At 33.6% G+C, this 26,557-nt stretch overlaps 1 protein-coding gene across 1 annotated transcript; it reads right to left on the bottom strand.

Moving 5' to 3' along the window:
• Window positions 1–1,558: 1,558 nt before the first annotated feature.
• Window positions 1,559–26,557, bottom strand: LOC149790795 (uncharacterized; the record flags this gene model as incomplete). The annotated part of the gene is made up of 8 exons (XM_089973265.1): window positions 1,559–9,672; window positions 11,790–11,926; window positions 13,514–13,651; window positions 15,389–15,547; window positions 16,471–16,567; window positions 19,312–19,434; window positions 21,997–22,121; window positions 26,428–26,557. Coding segments are annotated over 8 exons (1,191 nt in total), but the record flags the coding sequence as incomplete, so codon positions are not given.

Here is a 26,557-nt window from a genome sequence, read left to right on the forward strand (position 1 = left end):
AGTAAAGTAAATTGCTTTCTCAACGTTTTACATATCATGCGCTGCGGCTTTCTTAAATGGCTGTCGCACTCGAACCTAGTTGGGAAATATATTATTGCATGTCACTTCTAATATATTATTGCATGTCACTTCTATTAAATGATTCAGTTTTGAATTAGATTGCTATTTTAAAATTCTCTTGAACGTTCACTGTTTTATTTAAATAAAATGAGTTAATGTTTAGGTAGTTGTTACATGAATCATTTATTCAGAATGACCAGGGAAAAACCCATTTTTATGACGTGAGAAATTACCTCTGATCAAATGTAAAGAACTGTACACAGTTGTCTACCAGGTACTGTGAGGTATTTGTCTAGCAGTATATATTTTATTAAAAACTCCGTTATATTAAAAGTACATAATAAATGTCGCATGGCATGATGCAGAGTATTAGGAAATAAGTTTAAGCTTCCTCTACCAATGAATTCTTGAATTTCTAATCTCAGACACATAATTGGGGTAGTTTACATTAGCAGTTCAAACATATAGATGTAACAGTTTTATAGAGTAAAGCAGTAGCCATGACGCAACTTGTTCGAATGCTATAATAACAACACCATCATCATCAAAACCAATAACAATAATACTAATGCTAATAATAATAATAATGAGTATTGACTTTCGAAAAATATATATATGCCATTCCCTCAAAAACTCGCGATCCCGCTTATAACGCAGTGTCCGGCGTGGCTTCCGGTTTTTTCCAAAGAAAATATATTTTAAATATCTTTAAAATATGCTGAACGTGAAAAAATTACGATAAGAATTGATAAATTAAACTACATTTGTAGTTGTGATGAGGCATCTGTTGTACACGAGGACACTTCTATTAGTACAATTCTAAGTGTGCTGAGACACCCATAGTACGTGAACACATTTATATTAGTACATATGCAATTGTGGTGTGACATCAGTATTACAATAATACACTTCTATTAGTACATCTGAAATTGTGGATTAGCGTCCCTTTCACATGAAAACACTTACTTTAATGAATTTGTAAGTGTGGTGTGGCATCTGTTGTACATGAGAATGTACCTTTATATTAGTACATTTTGCAACTGTTGTATGGCGGGGCCTCAAGTGGCCGAGAGGTCTAAAGCGCTCATCGTTACGAATCATTGTTATCTCCCCTCTACGTGGGTTCGATTCTCGGGTTCGGCCAATATGGGAATGTGAGCAATTTTTAGTTCATTGCAAACTTTGGCTCTCGCTTCACCATTATGAACCCTATCTATGATGCACAGCTTTTCAGTCACTGAATACGCCTTTCGCTTGATTTCTTTACTCTCCATGGTCACATTTACAAATGCTTAAGACACATTACTGATTGGTAATACATACTTTAATGATGTTAAGTACATAACGAATTTGAAACCATTTTCGATTGGTCGACTAAAATGAATTTTGATAACTGTAGTGACCATAAAAACGTATGCTCGGATTTGCATGCCTTTGATTTTTTTTTTGTACCTCCCATGCTTGATTTGATACAAAAACAAATTGATAAAACAACACGTCTCTTTTAATTGATTTTGTTTAATGCAACAAACACTTCACTAATTTGTTGATCAAAACAAAGCAGGCATGTAATTGGGTTCTCACAGAAGTATTCACGGGTTTCGATGTGACGGTCGATAGACTCTCGTCATGTTCTCATAAATGAATATGTTGTGATTATAATGTTAACACTGAAACGGAATTAAATAATTAGAACGTGACTTTCACGTAGCAAGTCATTTAACTGGTGTTTATTTCATTCTCTGTTGCCACCTGTTAGCATTTACCAAAAGTTTTCATTGATCAATATTTGACCAGACTGTTTATTTACAGTGTACTGACAACTATTTATCATACACAAACTTACATAATATATATTTGATTTAGAACTGGCAAATTTCACAATATGGATTAATCTTAACGGGCATTTCGATGATAAAACGAGCGATGTATCAAAGTTTAATTTACTAATTCTTATTGTAATTTTGTCACGTTCAGCATATTTTAAATGTAAACAATATTTTCTTTAGAAAAAAATTGGGATTTACGCCAGACACAGCGTTATAAGCGAGATCGCGAGTTATCGAGGGCGTGGTGTTTGTGAGAAAAATTGCTAGTGGCATCCCATGGGTCAATGGTTCTTACGGGGTTTTTCTTGGGTTCTTCCAAGAGCTATACTGACTGCCATGCACTGGCATGCCTATCATGTGCTCGACAATGGCATTAAAACCATAAAACAAAATAAAAACATGCATGGAAAAATTGCAATAATAATATATACTTCCTTTCACACACAACACAATTTTTAAGAAAATTCTGAAGTCAGAAGTAGGTCAAATACCATTTCCAAGTTACTTCACTGAATAAACTACTATAGTCACAACACATTAAAGTCACAACACATCAGTCACAACTAACACATTAAAGTCACAACACATCAGTCACAACTAACACATCAAAGTCAGGATAATGTGACTGGGTGGGACATCATGTTACGTATATTGCAGCATGATGCCCCAGTGCTAGATATCACTATAAAACTGCCACACTGCAGACATCATAGCGATATGACTGAAAAATTGTTAAAGCTATGTCAAAATTCCTTACCACCCCCCCACACACACTCAAAGTCACAACTAACACATCAAAGTTACAACATCATGGCCTGAAAGCTGTCAGAATAATTTTTATTCATACAGTCACTAAGATGTATATTTGATATGTATATATAAATAGATATTTGTATATGGATACACTAGTCATCAACTAGTAGTTACTAGCTACACTATATATCCAGTAAATGATCCACTTACAGTAGGTTGCCAAGCACTCACTGTGTTGCTATACAGATAAAGAAATCATTAAATTTGTTGTTTCACAATATATCACAGCACTTATATCATGATGGAAAACTACATAATCACAGGAAGAATTTATATGTAATCGAGTCTTAAAAATAATTAATCCATAATTTCTCTTGAAATATATTTGTAATGTTTAATTTTATGATAAACAATGTATATATATATATATATATATATATATGGTCAAAAAGTATGACAAAATATATCTTCACTAAAAGCACCTATGGTCACTAACACCACTACTTATATAACAAACCACAATAATAATAATAATAATAATAACAGTAACAATTTAAATATAGCATTGGCTTTTAAGTATTATAACACACTTTGACAAGAAAGAAAATAAAAAGTAAAAGTAAAAAGTCTTAATCTGGGCTGATCACAAATTAAAATTTGTTGAAACACTGTAAGCTTTGGATCTAGCTAAGGTCAGAAATTAACAAACTAATAAAAATAGAGACAATCACTTTTGCAAAAAAAACTATCCTTCAAGATGATGTCATGGTACAAAAATTAAAACAGGTTGAAGTTGTAAAATGAAATGAATCTATGTGGGATTAATGCTGGCCAAAAACAATGTCCAGAAATTCAAGGGGTGTTCCAGTAAAATATTACTAGCCAATGTCCAGGAATTCAAGGGCTGTTCTACTGGCCAGTGTCCTGGAATTCAAGGGATGTTCCATTGAAACATACATGGGACCCAGGGACGGCACTTTTGAAGTAGAGTACACACCCATAGATGCAATTTAAAATTTTCTTTTCATTTTAATATGAACTCTGTGATATCAAGGTACTCTGACATGTATTTTTTAAAAACTGCCTTCTCTGGGTACCATGTATGTTAAAATGGAACAGCCCTAAGACCATTTTTTCATTTTAGCTGCTGAGTACAAGACACTTTATGTGTAGAACAAATCTTCTGTATCTCAGCCTTTTCCCACCTGACACCATGGATACAAAATCACTTAACTTTTTTCAGAAAGTATCATGATAATTTTAGCTACATGCAAAGTGTGGTTAACTGTACAAGGGATATTTCTTGTAGAAAAAAAATGAAGTTATCAAAGTGGTATCATCCATGGTTTTCCACAAACAGGGGTAAATTATATAAATGTCTTCATACTTGTTTATGTTGTCATGGTTACAAGCCAGTACAATTAAAAACTACATAACACAATTGTGGACATTAAAATCAATGCCAGAGTGAAATTATTGATTTGTTTCTTGAAAACTGCCACAAAATACAAAGACTAGTAAATATTTCACTTATATAGGTACTAATCGCTGAGGTCATAAACTCAATGAAGTATAAAAATGTAAGCAATGACCTTTCACCTGATGCCATTGATAAATTAGATCCAATTAACAAAATATTTAAATAAATTAAAAAATACCTTTACAAAATTGATGATATATAAGTGGTCAGATATGCACAATTTTCATTAAGAACCAAATCATATTGCAAGAAAATATTTTAAATAAAAACCCTCTCATGCAAGGGAAGTAGTGATGAAAGGATTTCCGATGTTTCTGATGTTGGAGATCAGAAGAATACCATTTTAAACATTATAGTGAAATCTTAATGTTGGTATGAAATTCGATTCCAATGTTTTTGAAGAAACATGATGTGTATGATTTGGATTTTTAAAGTATCTTTAAAAATAATTCAGTCAAGAGACGTGATAACAATATTTAAAAAATGGCCGCAATCGTGGCTACAGTTAGACACCATAAAAAGTCTTCAAGTTGAAAACCCTATTATGATAGGATCATTCATGCAGAAGTAACAGCAAAAAGATTTTTAAGATGGCTGGGACAGCAGCCATATTATATTTGAGAATGGCATATTTTTCACCGAGGACCAACTATGTAACAAGAATTTTGGTGAAAATCCCATGTATTTATGGTAAACTGTTCTTTGGAGTAGCAACAAGATCTTCAATATGACTACCATTTCAGCCATACAGGATGTCTGAGAGCCCAATTTTCATGAATGACATCATGAGTCTCTTAGTGAAACCCCATGTCAATATGACTGTCTAATCCGAAGAGTATTGATAAGATTTTAAGAATGGCCACCATGGCGATGATACAAGATGTCAGATGGGAACCAATTTTATTTAGGAGCAACTAGGCATCATACAGTTTTTTAATAGTGAAAACACATGCCGATATCAACATCTGTTCAGCAGTAGTTGCAATAACAAGATTTTCAAGATGACCACCATATTTTCCCTCAGTTCCAAGACCTTGGGATAATTGTTTTTGCAAACCTTTCATTAGCTTAGAATAACAAGATATGATGTTATAACAACTCTGTGAATGGACAAGAGATGATGTTATAACAACTCTGTGAATGGACAAGATATGATGTTATAACAACTCTGTGAATGGACAAGAGATGATGTTATAACAACTCTGTGGACAAGAGATGATGTTATAACAACTCTGTGAATGGACAAGAGATGATGTTATAACAACTTTATGCTATTGGACAAGAGATGATGTGATAACAACTCTGTGCTAATGGACAAGAGACAATGTGATAACAACTAAGTGCTAATGGACAAGAGATGTTATAACAACTCTGCTAATGGACAAGAGATGATGTTAAAACAACTTTGTGTTATTGGACAAGAGATGATGTTATAACAACTTTATGCTATTGGACAAGAGATGATGTTATAACAACTTTATGCTATTGGACAAGAGATGATATGATAACAACTTTGTGCTATTGGACAAGAGATGATGTTATAACAACTTTATGCTATTGGACAAGAGATGATATGATAACAACTTTGTGCTATTGGACAAGAGATGATGTTATAACAACTTTATGCTATTGGACAAGAGATGATGTTATAACAACTCTATGCTATTGGACAAGAGATGATGTTATAACAACTTTATGCTATTGGACAAGAGATGATGTTATAACAACTTTATGCTATTGGACAAGAGATGATGTTATAACAACTTTGTGTTAATGGACAAGAGATGATGTTATATCAACTCTGTGTTAATGGACAACAGATGATGTGATAACTGTGCTAATGGACAAGAGATGATATGATAACAACTGTGTGCTATTGGACAAGAGATGATGTGATAACAACTGTGTGCTAATGTACAAGAGATGGAAAACACATCCAAGGCCATCAGATTAGCTCTTCTATTCTATGATCAATGGATCTAACTACTAAACAAAAAAGCAAAATTAAAAATAGATAAAAACAAATATAGATAAACAAATTTTTTGAAACTTAAAATATGGAATCTATGGTGTTAAAATATATGTTGAAGCTACAAACAAATGGATTTGATAATTCAAACTAAAGAATAGAGAAATTTTAGCAGCCACTGCAACATTTCTAGTTCAAACAAGTAATAAAAAACAAATGTGAATAAAAGGAATGTTTTGTCATTGTTTTAACAGAGCCCTGAGCGTTTTCCCTTAAGGAATGTTTGTTATTGTTTTAACAAAGCCCTGAGTGTTTTCCCTTAAGGAATGTTTGCTATTGTTTTAACAAAGCCCTGAGTGTTTTCCCTTAAGGAATGTTTGCTATTGTTTTAACAAAACCCTGTATTCCCTAAATTGAGCTCACTATATTATGAACGTCCTTACCAGATTAAAAAATAACCATTCTCTAAATTTGATTACTAGTCTCACTGTCATATATACTCACACATTTAACACAATTTACTTGAGTAAAAAGAACAGCATAATGCAGTTGCTCCAATAAGTTATAAACTGGACTCTCATTAAAAAATATTAAAAAACATATTTTATAACATACCATAAACTTTTTACTTTACTTATCAGTAATGAACTCATATTTTAATTGAAACATACTGACAACCTGTAACATCACAATAACATCATGTTGATATGTAAGAAAAAGGCATAATGACCAAAGATTTCTTAGGATTCCAATTACACCATCCTGCAGTTTTGTTACATAAAATCATTATTTTTTTGTTACATGATAAACAGAATGTCACATTGTGGAATAATTCTGATCGCCAAACGTCATGAAAAATATGATTCAACTCATGTCATAAATTTTATTAGAAATTAAAAGTTTTCATGACATGCAGACCAATGTATTGGTGTTTGTTTGAATTATTAGTAAGTCCAAAAGAGGTACAACACTCTGTTGTTATAATGCTGTATCCTGATAAAGTATAAAACCTTACAGTGAGACTGCCTTTATCATGAAGTACATCCCATGTATAAATTTACTTCCACTTAATGAAATGTAATCCATTACTATGCCGACCTATAACATGAACCATGATATAATGAGGAACAGCTGAATCTATTTTTAACATTGCCATTCTAAACTAGAATATTATGCAAAAAAAATGCAACAATAGAAATATTTCCTTTTAAAATAAATACCTCTTTCAAAGCCATTATTTAAATTTTAACACGAGTAACTAAAATAACATCACTTGTTTACACTCATCAGCTTGGGTTAGACACTCTACAATATTTGACCCAGCATAAAATAACCTCTAAAATGTTGTTGTGCCATACCAAACATATGAACCAACCTTCTTACTAAAATATGAACCAACCTCCTTACAAAAATTTGAACCAACCTCCTTACTAAAAGGTTGTGTACTTAATCCATTTCTTTTTTCCATTCTTCATTCATTTTTTTTCCTGGTCCTCTGATTACCCAGTTCTTTATGGAATGGTGAAACTTTTCTATGTATCTTTTGAATAAGAAAACTCTGTTACCACCCTTGATTTTGTGGGAAAAAGTTTGTTCATTTGTTCCTATCATTTGTTCTTCCCTCTGTCAATCCTGCTTAACTGTGCCCAGCTTTTGCACACGAAAAAATCCCATCAAAAACCCATTTCAGTCCATCCATCCTTTACAACTTTGGATCTGCTGTGTAACTTTAAATCAGTCTAAGATGAAAGCATTTGGTATCTCATAGAGGTTGCTGTCTTCAAGGTCAAGGACATTGCTCAATATTGTAAACTTTCAGCACCCCTTTAATTTTGCTCTCTGGATTTCATGCCATTTAAGGTTAATGAATAAAACAAGGTACATCACAGCATTAGATGGTGTGTAATTTTAAGGTTATTAAATAAAACATGGTACATCACAGCATTAGATGGTGTGTAATTTTAAGGTTATTAAATAAAACATGGTACATCACAGCATTAGATGGTGTGTAATTTTCCACACTGGGGCCCTATTGGCAAGGTCAAGACTCCATAGTTTTGTTTTTTCATTTCTCACACTTTCCAAACAACTGTCATTAAGTGATGTAACTTGGTACACTTGTACATCATTACTAAATGGTTTGTCATATACCCTATTTTGGGGATGGTATATTTTCAAGGTCAAAGTCACAACTCAGTATATTATAAACCAGCCACTGGGGACCATGGGATGCAAGTTACATATCATCATTAGATTATATGAGTAGTTAACCGTCTTGCTGATCCTATCTTCTAGGTCAAGGTTAATGGCCAATATTTTCAGTTTTCCATCATATTTTCCTCTATCTAATTTTAAAGCCCTTTAGGGGTTAAAACTGTGCATATACTATCACTAGAAAGTGTCCTGAGTACCACTTTGTCAGTCTTATCTGCAAGAACATGTCCACTATTTCAACTTTTCCACCACTTTGTCAGTCTTATCTGCAAGAACATGTCCACTATTTCAACTTTTCCACCACTTTGTTTCCTCTGTAATTTACAAGATGTCTAAGATTAAAATGAAACTTGATTTACTTATGCATCCAAGTTGAATTTCTGTCAAGGTTAAGGTCAAATGTCCATATTTGAAGTTTTCCTTAATACATTCATTTCCATTCAGTAACATTAGAGTCATCTGAGAGTAATAAGGGAAGAAACTTGGTAAATTTGTCATGTACTACACTGATGTTCCCCATTTCAGGATGAAGGCCAATTGTTTAGGTTCTAATACATCTTTCCTTCCACTCTATAACTTTTGTGATGCTAAAGATAAATCAATGAAATTGTGTACATTTGTATACTATCACTGTAACATACATTACATTACTCATCTGAAATTTTATCTTCAAGGTCAGTTACATGTATATGTGTCGTAGCTTATCTTGTTTCTTCTTTGTATTTTGTAAGTTTTTTGAGGTTTCTGGGGTGAAACATGATACTCTATTTGATGTTACATCATGTATTACAGACAAGGTTCCATTGTCACTTGTCCATTTCTTCCTTTCTTTTTCAATGTTAACTCTTTTGAGATAGAGACATGAACCTTGTCATGTTTGCCTAGTAACACTACAGCTCTCACACAATTGTCATAGCCTAAATTCATCAATGTATACTGGTGGTGACCTCAACACAGTAAACAGGGGACAACTGAATTTTGCTTCTTCATAGTAACTGTGAACCACGTTACATTAACGAGGTGGCAAATGTCCGGGATATCCTTAAATTTTAGAGATAATATCAAGGGTTTCATTTAGAATCACTTTAAGAGTCCACTACATGATTTAAACTTTGTTCATTTGTTTCTTTTACTATAATGTCGATAATCTGATTAAGCTGTTCTTCCTTCTGTCCATCACGCATTTCAAACTTGTCAGACTCTTCCTGTTTTATTCCAAAATCACCAGGTTTTCCAATTGCCTCTGCCAATCTCTGCCAGAAATGAGGTCGGACATCCAAGTTTGTCCAATCTAAAAACGTCCGTCCCATCATTTTTGCTGGGATTTTGCAATCATCAAGTTTGATCAAGATTAGAACATCTTCTCTCTGAAAGAAAAGTTAAATTAAATAGTAAAATCTACATTTTTGTATGAGGTAAAAATTTATATTCTTTGTCCAAATAAGGAATGTCACTATCTGGTAGGCAAAGAATTTTTTTTCATTATATGGTAGATCTAATGACCAAATCTTTCCACGTGGTTTTACTCATTCTTAGTGCATACCGCAGGACATCTTTTCATCTAGCTTGCACAGTCAGAATGCATATCTCAGTCTATGTTTAGACCTTGTGACCAAATCTTTCCATGCATTTTGTATACACCCAAAAAAATGTTTCCTGTCTGCAGATTCTCAGTTTTTTGTTGCCGACCCTAGAAATTTTTCTCACAGGGTAAAAATATTTAATTCAGCTGTTTTGGACCAGTACTTGAATTACTGTAGTATGTTATATATACCAATCCTTATATATATGTAGAATATACATATATATATAGCATGCATGCTGTATCAATGATATACCACGAGATGTATAAATTTTACATTAAAAGGAAACAAGGCTTGCTGAGTTGCCTTTTAATGAAAAATTTATACAGTGAGTGGTATATCATTGATACAGCATACCTACTATACATATATTTTATTTATATCACATAAAAATACATATGTTTGCCTATTGAGCAGAGTTCAGATTTACTACAGGCAACTGTGTATTGACTGAGTGAATGAACTCCTCACATTGCTGCCGATTGTGTCCACTACAAAATGTAGTTCTATGCCTTTTGTGGCTATTCACAATCACCTTTGCATATTGATAAGTTGCTTGTTTTCTCTTTTTAGTTTCTATTTTTCTTCACATTGATTAAATGAATATAATACACACTTATGATTTAAGCATGAAAGGTGATTTAATGAATAAAGTAGAGTACTATAAACACATGGTTAGCTATGCCATTCACATGAACGCTCAGACATTCACGAACCGTTGCATGGAAATTAATTAGAAATAGAAACTATGCTCGGACATTCACTATGCAAAATGACGAACCAACAAGAGGTAATTAAAAATGTTTAATATATTTACAGTTGATCTAAATCCTTATTCTGCTTTAATACAGTACTAACGACCATAAACTCTCTCTCTCTCTGGTCAGTTTGACTTTAAAACTCTTTCTCTCTCTGTGGTCAATTTGACTTTAAAACTCTTTCTCTCTCTCTTCCTTTGGTCTGTTTGACTTAACTTTTACCATCATTCATAAATCCAGAGACATCTTTTCATAGATTTTCGCCTGTTTCTTGCTATGATGGTCCAAAGAGAGAGAGAGAGAGAGAGAGAGAGGAGTAGGCAACCTTTTGTCATTTTCATATTTAATTAATAGTTTTTTTTTAGAACAATATAATAGGTTTAAGAAACAACAACACAATATTAAATACATCACAGTATGTGTACCGCATAACTGAGAAATTTACCACATAATGTCAACAGGATTCACAGCTCTGTATCACTGATAAACACTGTAGATAAATCCCAAGAAAATGCACACGTGCCATTACAATGAACCATATTCTTGTCGGTTACTTGGTATAAGTTCAATGTCAAGGTTTTCATCTGCCACAAATTCTTCTTCTCTCTCACTCCAGATTTCTGCGCATTTTTTATTTTCCTTTTGCATGGGGGGGGGGGAAACAGAAAAAAGAAATGATTGCGATGAAATTGTGTACCATATTCTTTCAATAAAAGGGGATTATTAACAATTTTATTGTTATTTTCATGTTAATAATGCCTAATGTGTGGAACTTCGTGTGTGTATTCTGTTGGCAATTTTTGAGAAATATGTATGAATCATGCAATCGCATTTAGAATATTCTATTCTATTGTAGACCAAAAATGACACTTTTTTTTGCATTTTATATGAATGCACATGTATAATATCAGAAATATACAATCTCCCAGATTATAGTCAACTATACAAAAACTATTTTATCAGTGTAGACTGGTAATATAAAGTATCAGTAACGTAGGCCTGAACAAGAACAATTTTATTCAGAATCTGAGATATTTTCTTATAGGCAGCATTGTTGCTGTCCTAGCAGGTTGTGGTTGGGCCTTAAATTATGTGCTTTACATAATGAAAACAGTTAAGAATCATTAGGTTAATTTAATTTACCCTGGCAATTGCCCTGTTGTGCGCCTGCTGTAGTTCAAACTGCCCCCACATTGAGCACAGAAAATTTTTTGACATTAATATGATTGTCCTTTTGCTCTTGTAGATGGCATCTATAATATTTTCACTGACTGGCATCCCTGAAGCAAAGAGAAAAATATATTTAAGATTTTCTTGTTAAATCATCAATTTAAATTGAATTTAAAGGTGGCAGCATTCAATGTTTTTTCTCCAAAATGCACTTAAATGTGATAAAATTGTATAAAAAGGGTTATCTTCCCCTATCGACACAACAGGTAAGGTTATGCTGGTAAATAAAAATATTTATTCAGTGATGAGTCAAAAGGAAAAGTCGGCTGAACTTCAAAAACCTGAATTGATGTGCGCTTGGCTGTTTCAAGTTATTGGATTAAACATGCTCTAAAACTTTTAAAATTTTGAAAACTAGTTATAATTACATGAAATATCATCAGGTTATTTAAATATTCATATATGCTTACAAATATGCCAACCAAATTTCAATTGTCTAACTTGACTGACTTTGACCTTATATGGATGCTAACAAGATTTTCCATAAATCAAAAAATATACTAGATAAATTTCATATCAATGATGAACAGTTTTTGTGCAATCTTGTCTGAACAGAAAAAAGAAAGGATGGAATGGACCAAACCAATGTTCCTTCTGCACACAGTGGGAGCATATAAATCAACATTTATTTTGCCGATTACATCCAAGTAATTTTGAGTGCAGTAAGGGGCCATTCATTAGGTATGTACACAAAAATCTGGCAAAGCATGACCCCTCCCCACTCCCTGTACACATGCATACTTTTTTACACCCCCCACCTGCATACGTACACTTAATGCCCCCCCATTTCTATAGAACGCCCTATATTTAATCCATGCAGAAATCATAAAGGATTAATAATATTAATGTGTTTAATAAAACAGAGAGTCGACCAATGTTGAATGTCTGACTTACGTCAAAGAAATAAGCTGTGTAACTTTAAACAGTTGCTCAAGTGTCCGCTAAAATTCAAACCCCGACTGAACCCAGTCAAACAGGCTATGTATTAGACAAATTATTATCGAGGTTTCACCCACCCCTTTCCTATGCATATGTACATTATCAGTAGACACCCCCCCATATGCAAGCATATGCATTTGGGTTACCCCCTCCCCCCTTCATGAATACGTACTAAATGGATAGCCCCTAATGTTTCATTCGGAAAAGCCCCCTCTCAAGAAAGGCCACCACCTGATCTGAGGCTGCTCTCAAAAAAGACCTTAATCAGAGGTCCCTGTTCAAAAGTCACCAATATCATCAGAGGCCCCTCTCAAGAAAGGCCTCCCTGATCAGAGATAAATTTGCCTAACATCAAGCATATTTTCACCACTTTTGTCTCACTGACAAACTGCCTCTTTTATAAGGCCAGCTTTTCAGTGCAGAAGAGGTGGCCTTAAAAGTGAGGGGCAAACTATTTATTATAGCTATTCTGAAGAAAAAAGGTTCAAAAAATGTGCAAATTATAACCAGCTGAATTTTTATGTGATGCGTAGTATTAGTCTTCCCGGTGATAAACATCAGTTATTCATGACCAACAAGTTTGGAATATGCTTTTGAATACATAATAGTCTGTGGTCATATGTTAGAATCTGATATAATGCAACAAGTTAAATTCATCTGCAGGGAATCTCATGTAATGCACTGTATGTGTAACCCACCTGGCACAAAGTCTTTGAAATCAATGCAGACATGATATTTCTGCTGAGTGAGCTCTTGGAACAGGTATGACTTGACCCATTCCAAGTCTTCACTGCTGTAGGAGATGAAGACATCATACACAACATTATGTTGAGGTACTGGAATAAAATAACAGAACAAAATCACATACTAACATCCAATGATTTAGCAAGGGATTGTATATATATATTATTTTCATTTTCATATGATGTCACAATGTACATGACATTAAAGATAGCATTAGGTCACTATACAACTAAATTGGAACATTCTTTCGGCTTGTTCTTTACTTTAACAGTGTCAATCAGAGTGCTCTGTTTTCTTTAACTTAATTTGCCTTAGTCATTGTTCACAGCACTGTCTAGCACTACATATTTTGGCTTTGATTCCACTTCATTTATGCCCCTGGTTACACTCAATTCCTCCAAACTGTCACAAAAACTAAGTTTTTAGACTTACATTTCTTATCATATTGTGATGAATATATTGAGAACAAATTTATGTTTTTAGAAAGAGCTGAGGAATGTGGCTGAATTTGAGAAGATCATTAAATTGCCCTCAATTATAAAAACTTTAACTCTATTCAAAACACAGTAAAAGCCAAAGTTGTTTGACTTGATGTTTTACTGCGTAGCACTGAAAGCCAAAGCTGTTTGATTTGATGTTTTACTTCACAGCAACACTTTGAAGCTTACAACATGTCATGGTATGTAAAGTTCTTTGCTGAGGGGCACACCACAGTAGCCAAAACAAGCTGATCTCAGACATGATTTTGGTCCTCCATAAAAACAACTGGAAACCTTGTGCATGGGGGGTTTGGGGGTTATCCCCTAGCATGGTCTCAAGGGGCAGCATCCCTGAGGTCATGGTGGCCAAAGGCCTCCCCACCAAAAATGCATTGTACAATTATACAAAGCTGCTCATGTTGGACCTTTTCATCATAAAATATAGCAAAGTCGTTACTTCATTACCAAAATTTATCATTTGAAAATATAACTACTTTACTAAAACTTCAAACAATACTTAAGAATTTCACAAGGTTCATTCTCACATCAACTTGTTCACCAGTAATATTAGTACTGAAGTTACTACATACACATGTCAGTGTTCACACAGTAATTCAGTCATAATAATTTATCAACTTTTGCAGCAAATACTAAATTACATTTTTCTCTTTCTGAAAAAATATCTGATAGCAAACCCAAACAGATCAACTATATACAAATAATCACATAAATTCACTTGTCTTTTTCTCTCACTGGACACAATCTGTTGATACTGATGTGCCTGTCTTGCTCTTTCTGCAGCCTTGTTGAAGATATCTTTTGCTTTCCTGTTTGTCACCAATGACTTTTTGTCTCATTTTTTTTCTTCTTCACAGGATCCAAACATTTTGTGTCCTGCTCTCTCTCTCAAAAACCACAGACACCCTGTTTTGCAAGCATTCTTCTTTCTTTCCAGTTCCATCAGTTTTCATTACATATAGATTCAGTGGATGAGAAAAAACTTTTCACCAATCAGAATACTCTTACCAATAATCGTGTGTCAATTAATACATGGAACAAATTCTGTACAAGGATTGTTGCAGACCAGACAGAATGAGACCAGACAGACTGTATTTTAACAATCAGATTGAAGATATATGAAAAAAAAACAGACTATATCACAAAAGTCAAGAGAAAAGCAAAAATCGGCTTTAAAATGGAGAAAAATCATGTCCATGATCTGACGGATGGACTGCATCCTTTGTTTCACAAGTCTGATGCTTTAATCACTGAGACAACCATGATTATCTGAAAGACAAATTAGGGACCCTGCCTAACTTAATTAGCAGGTGGAAGATCATATAACATTACCTGCATATTCTGCCAAGTTTGGATCCTGCCATTCCAATTCCTGATATTTCTTTTGATTTCTGCATCGTCTAGCAATAACTATTGCCGTGGCAAAAACTGCTATGCTAGCCATTCCTCCAGTACCAATCAGAATATAGACCCAAAGTGGAAAAGCTGTTTCTGAAATAGCAATGAATACGTGAAAGGTAACACAGCTGAAAACTTGGGATATAAGTAGAATATACACTAATACTCAATGAAGGAAATAAACAAAATTCTCAGTGACTTTGAATGAATAAGCCTAATTTTTGCAAGCAGCTTTTAATGTCACAAGTGTACTCTTAGGATTAACAAGCTTGTATTTTTACAGACTGTAAAACTGTACCTATTAGTACACATTGTAACACTATTTTTACAGACTCTAAAACTGTACCTATTTGTACACATTGTAACTCTATTTTCATAAATTATAAGTCTGTAGCTGTCTTTTTTAAAAATTGTATGACTAGCTGTCTCTAGTTTACAAATTGTAAGCCTGTGTTTTAAATTTTTTAGGACTGCAGCTGTCTGCATTTTACAAATGGCATGAATGTAGCTGTGTTTTACAAATGGTAAGGCTGTAGCTGTCTAAATGTACAATGACTAGTGGCTGCCATATGTTTTACAAATGTAGCTGTCTATTTCTGTAGCTGTCTTTATTTTACAAATCGTAAGACTGCAGCTGTTTCACAAATTATAAGACTGTATCTGTCTGTGTTATAAAAACTGTAAGACTGTAGCTGTCTATTTGTACAAATATTAAGACTGATGATGCTGTCTATTTTTACAAGCTGTGTAATGGAAATGCTAAGAAACAAAAAAACTTTTACATTTTGTCCAGTTCTTTAGGATCTGTAGGACAGCAAAAATTTCCACAGGAAAAAATCTAGAATGAATGTGTAGGATTTAGCAACAACTCATCCTGGCAATATAGAATAGAGTAGGTTTAGGCCGTCAGAAAAGGCATACACAACAAAGATAAAGACAACAAAGGGCAAGACAAACAGAGCATAGTTCTTGCTCTTTAATTTACATGGAAGCAAAGAGGAATTTTTTTAAATCACCTGCACTTGGTTGTTTGGGTGGTAGCACCTGGAACCTTCTTGTATCGTTTCCTAACTCGTTTCCTGTGTAACACTCATATCCACCATAGTCCTTTATCTAAAGAAAAATAGATTTTATATCAGGCACATCATTATTTAACTTGTTAGAAATTTGTATGGACTTGAACAAACACCAATCAACAGCTTCTTTGGAAATAGGCCACAATATCGCTAGGATATGAAAAACTATGTATCCCCTAATTTCAAGCCACTGGAAAAAATATCATTTTTACCACATGACTGCATGTTTCACAAAAGATCCATTACACGTGTGCAATTATTAAAGATAGACAAAAGATCAGTTACACGTGTTTAATATTAAAGGTAGACAGAAGATCTGTTACATGTGTGTAATATTACAGGTAGACAGAAGATCTGTTACATGTGTGTAATATTAAAGGTAGACAGATGATCAGTTACATGTGTGTAATATTAAAGGTAGGCAAAAGATCAGTTACATGTGTGTAAAATAAAAGGTAGACAAAAGATCAGTTACATGTGTGTAAAATAAAAGGAGAGAGAAGATCAGTTAATGAAATATTATAGGGACAGCAGTTACATGTGTGTAAAATTAAAGGTAGACAGAAGATCAGATATATGTGTGTTACATTAAAGGTAGACAGAAGATCCATTACATTTATGTAACATTAAAGGTAGAGAGATCAGTTAAATGTGTGTAAAATTAAAGGTAGACAGATCAGATACATGGGTGTAACATTAAAGGTAGACAGAAGATCCATTACATGTGTATCTGTGTGTAATATTAAAGGTGGACCTGAGCTCCTCATATCACTTACTCTAATATATTCAGATTTATGATTTATGCAATATCTAAGAAAGTTTACTCAACACAATGAACGATTAGTGAGATATTTAAGTTTAAACAGACATTAAAAAATATTCCTCCTATACCATGCACAATGTCATCAGTTTCTGAGACTGGATTTCATATAATGTTACTAAAGGAACCCAACATTATGAAGCACCACTGTTCTACTGTTGTTAGGCAAGGTTTCTATTGATTGTTTTCTGACTGCATCTGTTGTTAAGCATAAGAAGGTGTCATTGTTGGAGTAGTGTGAGCTGGTCCTCACTCTCTCAGAAGGACGAAGTGGTCCTCACTGTGTCAAAAGGACGAAGTGGTCCTCACAGTCTCTAAAGGGACGAAGTGGTCCTCACCGTCTCAAAAGGACGAAGTGGTCCTCACTTTGTCAAAAGGACGAAGTGGTCCTCACTTTGTCAAAAGGACGAAGTGGTCCTCACTGTCTCAAAAGGATGAAGAACATGAACACTAGAGTTTATTGTGAGCGGGTTGTCACTGTCTCAAAAGGACGAAGAATATGAACACAAATGTTTATTGTATGATAAAGTTTCATATGCAGCTGTTTAAAAAATAATACCAAATTCTCCCAGTAAAACATGGTTCACTTCATAAGCGTGTATTTGGTAAAGCATTCCTTTTCAGATGCAATTCTGCATGAATTAGACACAACAATATTAATGTCCCAATGATGGAGAAGACACTCTTGTTACATGTATACTAATATATTTACACTAATATAAGAAAGCAAATTTAAGTTACAAAATGGAGAGGTAGATATTAGGTTGTGAGTGGTCACCAAATGGATACAACTTGCAGCTAAATGTGTACTTTATTACTTTCAATGATTATTGGGAATAGATGTAAAATTAAACGGCAAGAATAACAGAGAGAAGGAGAGAAGAAATAGTCAGAGATAAAGGACTAATGTAGTGGATAGGCCTCGTCTCAACATCATGCAAATAGAATAACCAAAACTATTAGTTTTATTGACATCTAAAAGCCATACGAAAATGCAACTTACCAAATCCTCTTTTCTTTGAGAGAGAGAAATGAGAAAGTGGGAGAGAGACCTGAATGCTAAATTCTGATCACAGTCAACTACAGTAACAGATGAATATGAGGCAGTCTAGGTACCCCCTCCTAAATATTGCTGACATATTCTGACCTTGTTCCCCCCACCCTTACCCCATCTCGAGACTGTAAGATGAGAACAGAGAAATCAGTCTAGGAATCATTAAAATCTGGCCAATTTGTTCAAAATTTCAGTGATGAATTTAATTCACTTTTTATAAACAATTACCAAACTTCTAGAGTTAATTGCTGGACTACAACTTAGGCTGATAACCAGAATGCTCCAAGTTAGATGACTTCATTTAGACTGTATATAGTGCTGCCAGTTCTTAGATTTGGACTGTGTATGGTGCTGCCAGTTCCTACATTTAGACTGTACAGTGCTGCCGGTTTTTACATTTGGACTGTGTATAGTACTGCCACTTCTTACATTTGGATTGCATATAGTGCTGCCAGTTCTTACATTCAGACTCTATAAGGTGATGCCACAGTTTTTAGATTTAGACTATATAGTGCTGCCACAGTTCTTACATTTAGACTGTGAATAGTGCTGCCACAGTTCTTACATTTAGACTGTGGATAGTGCTGCCAGTTCCTACATTTGGACTGTATATAATGCAGCTACAGTTCTTACATTTAGACTGTATAAGGTGATGCCACAGTTCTTACATCTAGACTATATAGTGCTGCCACAATTCCTACATTTAGACTGTATATAGTGCTGCCACAATTCCTACATTTAGGCTGTATATAGTGCTGCCACATTTCTTATATCTAGACTGTATATAGTGTTGCCACAGTTCTTACATTTAGACTGTAGTACTGCCACAATTCTAACATTTAGACTGTATATAGTGCTGCCACATTTCTTATAGTTAGACTGTATATAGTGCTGCCACATTTCTTACATTTAGACTGTGGATAGTGAGGTAGAATAGCTGCTCTTGAATAGAGTCAGACAACAGGATCCCCCATGTGGTGTGTTCTGAATCATTGATCAAACCTCCATCTCTCTGCCAGTTCTTAACCACCTGAAATAAAATATGGACTTTACACAGTATATATGTATATACAGGATCTAGTGACACATGCTGCCACATAGTGCAAAGTAACAATGAAGCAAAAAGTCTTTAGCAACATACAACCCTTTGGAATGAAAGTTCATATTTGCAATAAAAGAAATGATGTATAGTAACAATGAAGTAAAAAATCTTTAGCAACATACAACCCTTTGGAATGAAAGCTGATATTTGCAATAAAAGTAATGATGTATAGTAACAATGAAGTAAAAAGTCTTTAGCAACATACAACCCTTTGGAATGAAAGTTGATATTTGCAATAAAAGAAATGATGTATAGTAACAATGAAGTAAAAAGTCTTTAGCAACATACAACCCTTTGGAATGAAAGTTGATATTTGCAATAAAAGAAATGATGTATAATAACAATGAAGTAAAAAGTCTTTAGCAACATACAACCCTTTGGAATGAAAGCTGATATTTGCAATAAAAGTAATGATGTATAGTAACAATGAAGTAAAACATCTTTAGCAACATACAACCCTTTGGAATGAAAGCTGATATTTGCAATAAAAGAAATCATGTATAGTAACAATGAAGTAAAAAGTCTTAAAAGGTACTTAAAATAAAAGCTTTAAAGCAACATCCTTAAAATTTTAGATCACAATTTAAAAAAACCCAAAAAAACAACCAAACGTAAATCACAATCTTTTAAATAGTGCAATATTTTTCAAAGTGGAAGCTGGTATAGGATCTCTAAGGTTGAAGACAATACAATCAACAATACTGTTGGAAGAGGTTATTAAAATGTAAATTTTAACATAAATTTCTGGATAAATAACAAAATCAAGATTTCTAAAACTGTTCAAATTTCCAGGGCCTGAAAAAGCAATGGAAAATTGTAAACTATTCTAACTCACAAACATATTTAAACTCAGTCATAAACACACTGTTATTTAATTTGTATTATCTGTTTGCTTTTCTTAATAGAGCATAGTGACAAAGTGCAGTGTGCTATAAATAGAACACCTGTTACCTAGTCGACAGCATATGCATAGGCCTGCCTGTGAACTGTTAAGCAGTGTAGTGTATGTTACGTTTAACAGCAATTTTAACCATTTTACATTTTTGGTACACATCTATTATATGTGGAAAAATTTAAGAGTAAAGTCCGATTGTTATAGCTGTATAATTATTTTTCATGGAAGAATTTTTTATGTGCTTTAAAATCTTGAGAGAACTCATTCACTGTCATGTCAGTGAAGCTGCATGACCAACCGTCGCTGCCATTTCCCATACTCGAAATTTACACGTTTTTAGTCTGCATCTACATCACTAAGTCATCTGAATTTGATAATTTATGAAAACTAATTGCTGCCTACATCAATATCAGAGCCTTTACCTAAGTTATTGAATCTTGCATAGTTGTGATTCTAATTGTGAAAACTTAGTAAGTACTGAATGAAATCTGCGACCGCCATTTTAGAGAGTGGAGATTATGACCCAGTTACTTTAAATAGCTGATATCAACCAGTGCATAAATAGCGACCACATGATCTGACATAATTGTCATTCACAGAAATGAATGTAGTATCTAATGGGGGGGTTTTCCCCCGAAGGTGGCGCTATGAAAACCAACTCAAAATGGCTGATGTTTACAGCAGGCATCAAAAAGCACTTCCATGCGAATGGAGTAGAGGCGTCAAAAGGCGCTTCCATGCAAATGGAGTAGAGGTGTCCAAAGACGCTTGCATGAGGTAAAGGGTTAATGATCATATGTTATAGACATTTGTAGTTTGTACCTGAGCTTGTCCAAAATCAAGTTCACTGTGTACCTTACCAATGACATTTATTTTGTAAACAACCAGGTACATAGCGAATATTTTCTCGATGAGTTTTGATTAAATATTCAGATCATAATCACTAAAGGAAAAGATGTTTATCTGGGTCTGGGTCTATGACATCAGATTTCAACTTGAAAATTCCAAAACTTGTTGACAACTTTGATTATTTTGGATAGGAGAGTGACCTATATTCTGGCTTTTTTGTGTGTCTTAGCTTTATTTATAATCTTGCTGACTTGAAAAAATTACTCATTCTTGCATTAATATCTGAGGCAGATTGGTTCTTATTGTTGTGTTTAGTGTTTGTGCGTGTGTGTGTTTTGGATTTTTAATGTAGCTTTAACAATTTTTCAGTCATATTGCTATCATGTCTGTAATGTGACAGTTTATAGTGATGTCTAGCACTGGGACATCATGCCACAGATAGGTAGCATGATGTCCCCCACAGTCACATTATCCTGACACCAGGTCAACCAGTCCTAACACTAACCTTTTAATGCTGAGCGCCAAGTGAGATAGCTTTTAGTACCATTTTTGTAAGTCTTTGGTATGACTCGGCCGGGGATCGACCCCATGACCTCCTGTCAAGTTCAAGTATCTGTCATAGGTTGAACAGACCGTGAAGAAATTACATTTAGAGTAAATTCTGGAGTACAATGTATTTCTGTCCAGCAAGATACAAAAGGATCTTTACAAAATCTAACGTATCCTTTTCCCAAATTCTTACTTACGCTGATGGAAACGCCTCCAGGATCAATGGTGCAACTAATATTCAAAGTACTGCCGAGTTCGGCATGTATGATTCCATCCTCTGGGTTGACCAGCACTATTCTTGGAGAGGTGACAGTTGATCGTGCTAAAAGACACAAACATTTTAAAATGTTATTATCAAATATACAGTACATTAAATGTTTAACAGACATTTACTGGACTTTTAAAATTATAATTTTTCTCAAAAACTACTAATCATTAGAAAGCCATACTGAAATTAAGGAATATTATCCAACATTAGGTTCTTTGAAAAGGAAATCTGTTATCACTGATAGCATTTCTTTTAATTTTTTAAGGCTAAATAATAAAAAATGATACTAAAGTTGTTTCCTTCTGATTTGTGGAACTATAACAAAAGCATTACCATACAGAAGTTGCTCACCAAAATTACAACTGAATGTTCTTATATGGACAGTAACTCTTCAAATTTGAAAAATAGTTTTAGTCACCCAAGTACAGGAAGGAAGGACAGTAGAAGTCATATTCGGCATAAATTAATGTAGTTTAGCATTCACCAAGAGAGAGATTCTGAATAGTTACTCTTCAGTTATGGAGAAGATTTTGTCACTTTAGGCACTAAAGGTAAAAGGACAGTAGAAGGTATTTTTGTAAGGCACATGCATCTGGCTTACAGCTTAGTACTTGCCAACTATAAGGTCATGGATTGCAAGTCTTCAGCTTTTGAAAACAGATTTAGTCACTTCAAGTACTGGAAGGTAGGGCTGTAGGCGTGATCCAGTTTCTGTATTCACTGGCCAATCCCGCCTGTAGTTGTGGTTTGTTTACTGCATTCAGTGGCCGATCCCGCCTCCAGTCGTGATAAATGTGTGTTAGATACAACATTTCTGATTGGTTACAAATGTTTTTTTTCCCCCCAAGAACTAAACAACTATTAAACCAATCAGAAATGATTTTACTTTCATTTGTAGAAATCTGAATTGTTCAGAAGCCAAGGTTTACTGTTTGAGAGCAGTTTCACTACACGTGTTCTGTTCATGAAAAATCGTAAATGATGGCGGACGTAAGAGTGAATTTTGATGAGAGTAAAAATGAGGAGTTTCTCAGGTTTGATCTCGAAAATATTGAGCAAGCTGAGGAAAGATATGTTTGACAGCTGCGTATTTTGTGAGATTTAGATTTGGACATAGATGTTTCTGAGATTGAATCATCAGAAGATAAGGATGCTGACAGCGATCATAATAGAGTTCTTGCTGATAAACATTGTACATAATTTCGTAAATAGTGTATAAATAAGCTGCGAAAGACTTGGACAAATAGGAAAAGAAAATACATCACTGTAGACAAATTCATCTGGAATAACTGGTGAAGATTTTGTGGATTTTAATTGCATATAAAAAGAGAAATTAACGTAAGAGTGAATGCATGTGCACGATGTTTTAAAACATTTTCAAACAGGTAAAAACTCTAGGGCACAACCAGCTAGATAACAGCATAGTGCTTCTAGGGCATAGCAGCAGAGATACTGATAACAGTGCTGGGGCCGAATGAGTTAAGTAAGCATGGATGTTTAATGTGTTTAAGTAAGCAAGGGTGTTTAATGTGTTGTTGTTGTTGTGGGGGTTTAACGCCATTTGTTTACACATGATAGGCTATACATGGCGGCCAGTATTAATGGTGGAGGAAGAACCCATGAAAACCCCGGGAATAACCACCGACCCACGAGAAGCTACTGGCAAGCTTTCTCACATACCCACACAGAGGTGAGATGGCAGAGATCTGTAACGGAGAGTGCTTTAGACCACTGTCACTAGGGGCCCGGTTTAATGTGTTAAAGTAAGCATGGGTGTTTAACATGATAAAGTAAGCATGGGTATTTAATGTGTTTAAGTAAGCATGGGTGTTTAATGTTTTAAAGCTAGCATGTGTGTTTAATGTTTTAAAGTTAATATGTGTGTTTAATGTGTTAAAGTTAGTATGTGTGTTTAATGTGTTAAAGTTAAGATGTGTGCTTAACGTGTTAAAGTTAGTATGTGTGTTTAATGTGTTAAAGTTAGTGTGTTTAATGTGTTAAAGTTAGTGTGTGTGTTTAATGTGCTAAAGTTAGTATGTGTATTTAATGTGTTAAAGTTAGTATGTGTCTTTAATGTGTTAAAGTTAGTATGTGTCTTTAATGTGTTAAAGTTTGTATGTGTATTTAATGTGTTAAGCTAGTATGTGTGTTTAATGTGTTGAAGTTAGCATGTGTGCTTAATGTGTTAAAGTTAGTATGTGTGTTTAACGTGTTAAAGTTAGTATGCATGTTTAATGTTAAAGTTAGTATGTGTGTTTAATGTGTTAAAGTTAGCATGTGTGCTTAATGTGTTAAAGTTAGCATGTGTGTTTAACGTGTTAAAGTTAGTATGCATGTTTAATGTTAAAGTTAGTGTGTGTGTTTAATGTGTCAAAGTTAGTATGTGTGTTTAATGTGTTAAAGTTTGCATGTGTATTTAATGTGTTCAGTTAGAATGTGTGTTTAATGTGTTAAAGTTAGTATGTGTGTTTAATGTGTTAAAGGCATGTCTAATGTGTTAAAGTTAGTATGCGTGTTTAATGTGTTAAAGTTATTATGTGTGCTTAATGTGTTAAAGTTAGTGTGTTTAATGTGTTAAAGTTAGTGTGTGTGTTTATTGTGTTAAAGTTAGTATGTGATTAATGTGTTAAAGTCAGTAGGTGTGTTTAAGGTGTTAAAGTTAGTATGCGTGTTTAATGTGTTAAAGTTAGTATGTGTGTTTAATGTGTTAAAGTTAGTATGTGTGTTTAATGTGTTAAAGTTAGTATGCGTGTTTAATGTGTTAAAGTTAGTGTGTTTAATGTGTTAAAGTTAGTGTGTTTAATGTGTTAAAGTTAGTATGTGTGTTTAATGTTAAAGTTAGCATGTGTGCTTAATGTGTTAAAGTTAGTATGTGTGTTTAATGTGTTAAAGTTAGTATGTGTGTTTAATGTGTTAAAGTTAGTGTGTTTCATGTGTAAAAGTTAGTGTGTCTTTAATGTGTTAAAGTTAGTATGTGTGTTTAATGTGTCAAAGTTAGTATGTGTGTTTAATGTGTTAAAGTTAGTATGTGTGTTTAATGTGTTAAAGTTAGCATGTGTGCTTAATGTGTTAAAGTTAGTATGTGTGTTTAATGTGTTAAAGTTAGTGTGTGTGTTTAATGTGTTAAAGTTAGTATGTGTGTTTAATGTGTTAAAGTTAGTATGTGTGTTTAATGTTAAAGTCTGTATGTGTATTTAATGTGTTAAGTTAGAATGTGTGTTTAATGTGTTAAAGTTAGTATGCATGTTTAATGTGTTAAAGTTAGTATGCATGTTTAATGTGTTCAAGTTAGTATGCGTGTTTAATGTGTTAAAGTTATTATGTGTGTTTAATGTGTTAAAGTTAGTATGTGTGTTTAATGTGTTAAAGTTAGTATGCATGTTTAATGTTAAAGTTTGTGTGTTTAATGTGTTAAAGTTAGCATGTGTGTTTAATGTGTTAAAGTTTGTATGTGTATTTAATGTGTTAAGTTAGAATGTGTGTTTAATGTGTTAAAGTTAGTATGTGTGTTTAATGTGTTAAAGTTAGTATGCGTGTTTAATGTGTTCAAGTTAGTATGCGTGTTTAATGTGTTAAAGTTATTATGTGTGGTTAATGTGTTAAAGTTAGTATGTGTGTTTAATGTGTTAAAGTTAGTATGTGTGTTTAATGTGTTAAAGTTAGTATGCACGTTTAATGTGTTAAAGTTAGTATGTGTGTTCAATGTGTTAAAGTTAGTGTGTTTAATGTGTCAAAGTTAGTGTGTGTTTAATGTGTTAAAGTTAGTGTGTTTAATGTGTTAGAGTTAGTATGTGTGTTTAATGTGTTAAAGTTAGTGTGTATAATGTGCTAAAGTTAGTGTGTGTGTTTAATGTGTTAAAGTTAGCATGTGTATTTAATGTATTAAAGTTAGTGTGTATAATGTGTTAAAGTTAGTGTGTGTGTTTAATGTGTTAAAGTTTGTATGTGTATTTAATGTGTTAAAGTTAGCATAGGTGTTAAATGTGTTTAAGTAAGCATGGGTGTTTAATGTGTTAAAGTTAGCATGGATGTTCAACGTGTTTTAGTAAACATGGGTGTTTATATGTGTTTAAGTATGCATGGGTATTTAATGTATTTAAGTAAACATGGGTGTTTAATGTGTTTAAGTAAGCATGGGTGTTTAATGTGTTTAAGTAAGCATGGGTGTTTAATGTGTATAAGTAAACACATAAAGGTAAAGGTCAGGATGCAAAACAATGTAAGGTAATGCTCCGTTAAATAAGTCAGGTCGTGATGTATGGAAACATAAATCCTAAGAACTTATGTTCAACAAAAAATAAAGGTTTCAACTGTAGCCATCATCTGGTCAAACTTAGCCATTATTTAAACAATAACTTACGAATGATAAAAATATTCCGTGTGTAACTGACAGATTCTGATGCATGGTAGGCACTACAGGTGTAATTTCCACCATCTGTCACTTTTGGATCAATAATTGTCAACGTCTGGTTATTGTTCTCAATCAGATA

This window comes from Sinohyriopsis cumingii, chromosome 10 (genome assembly GCF_028554795.1).
Source record: "Sinohyriopsis cumingii isolate HCF-2022 chromosome 10, ASM2855479v2, whole genome shotgun sequence".
NCBI lineage: Eukaryota > Metazoa > Mollusca > Bivalvia > Unionida > Unionidae > Sinohyriopsis > Sinohyriopsis cumingii.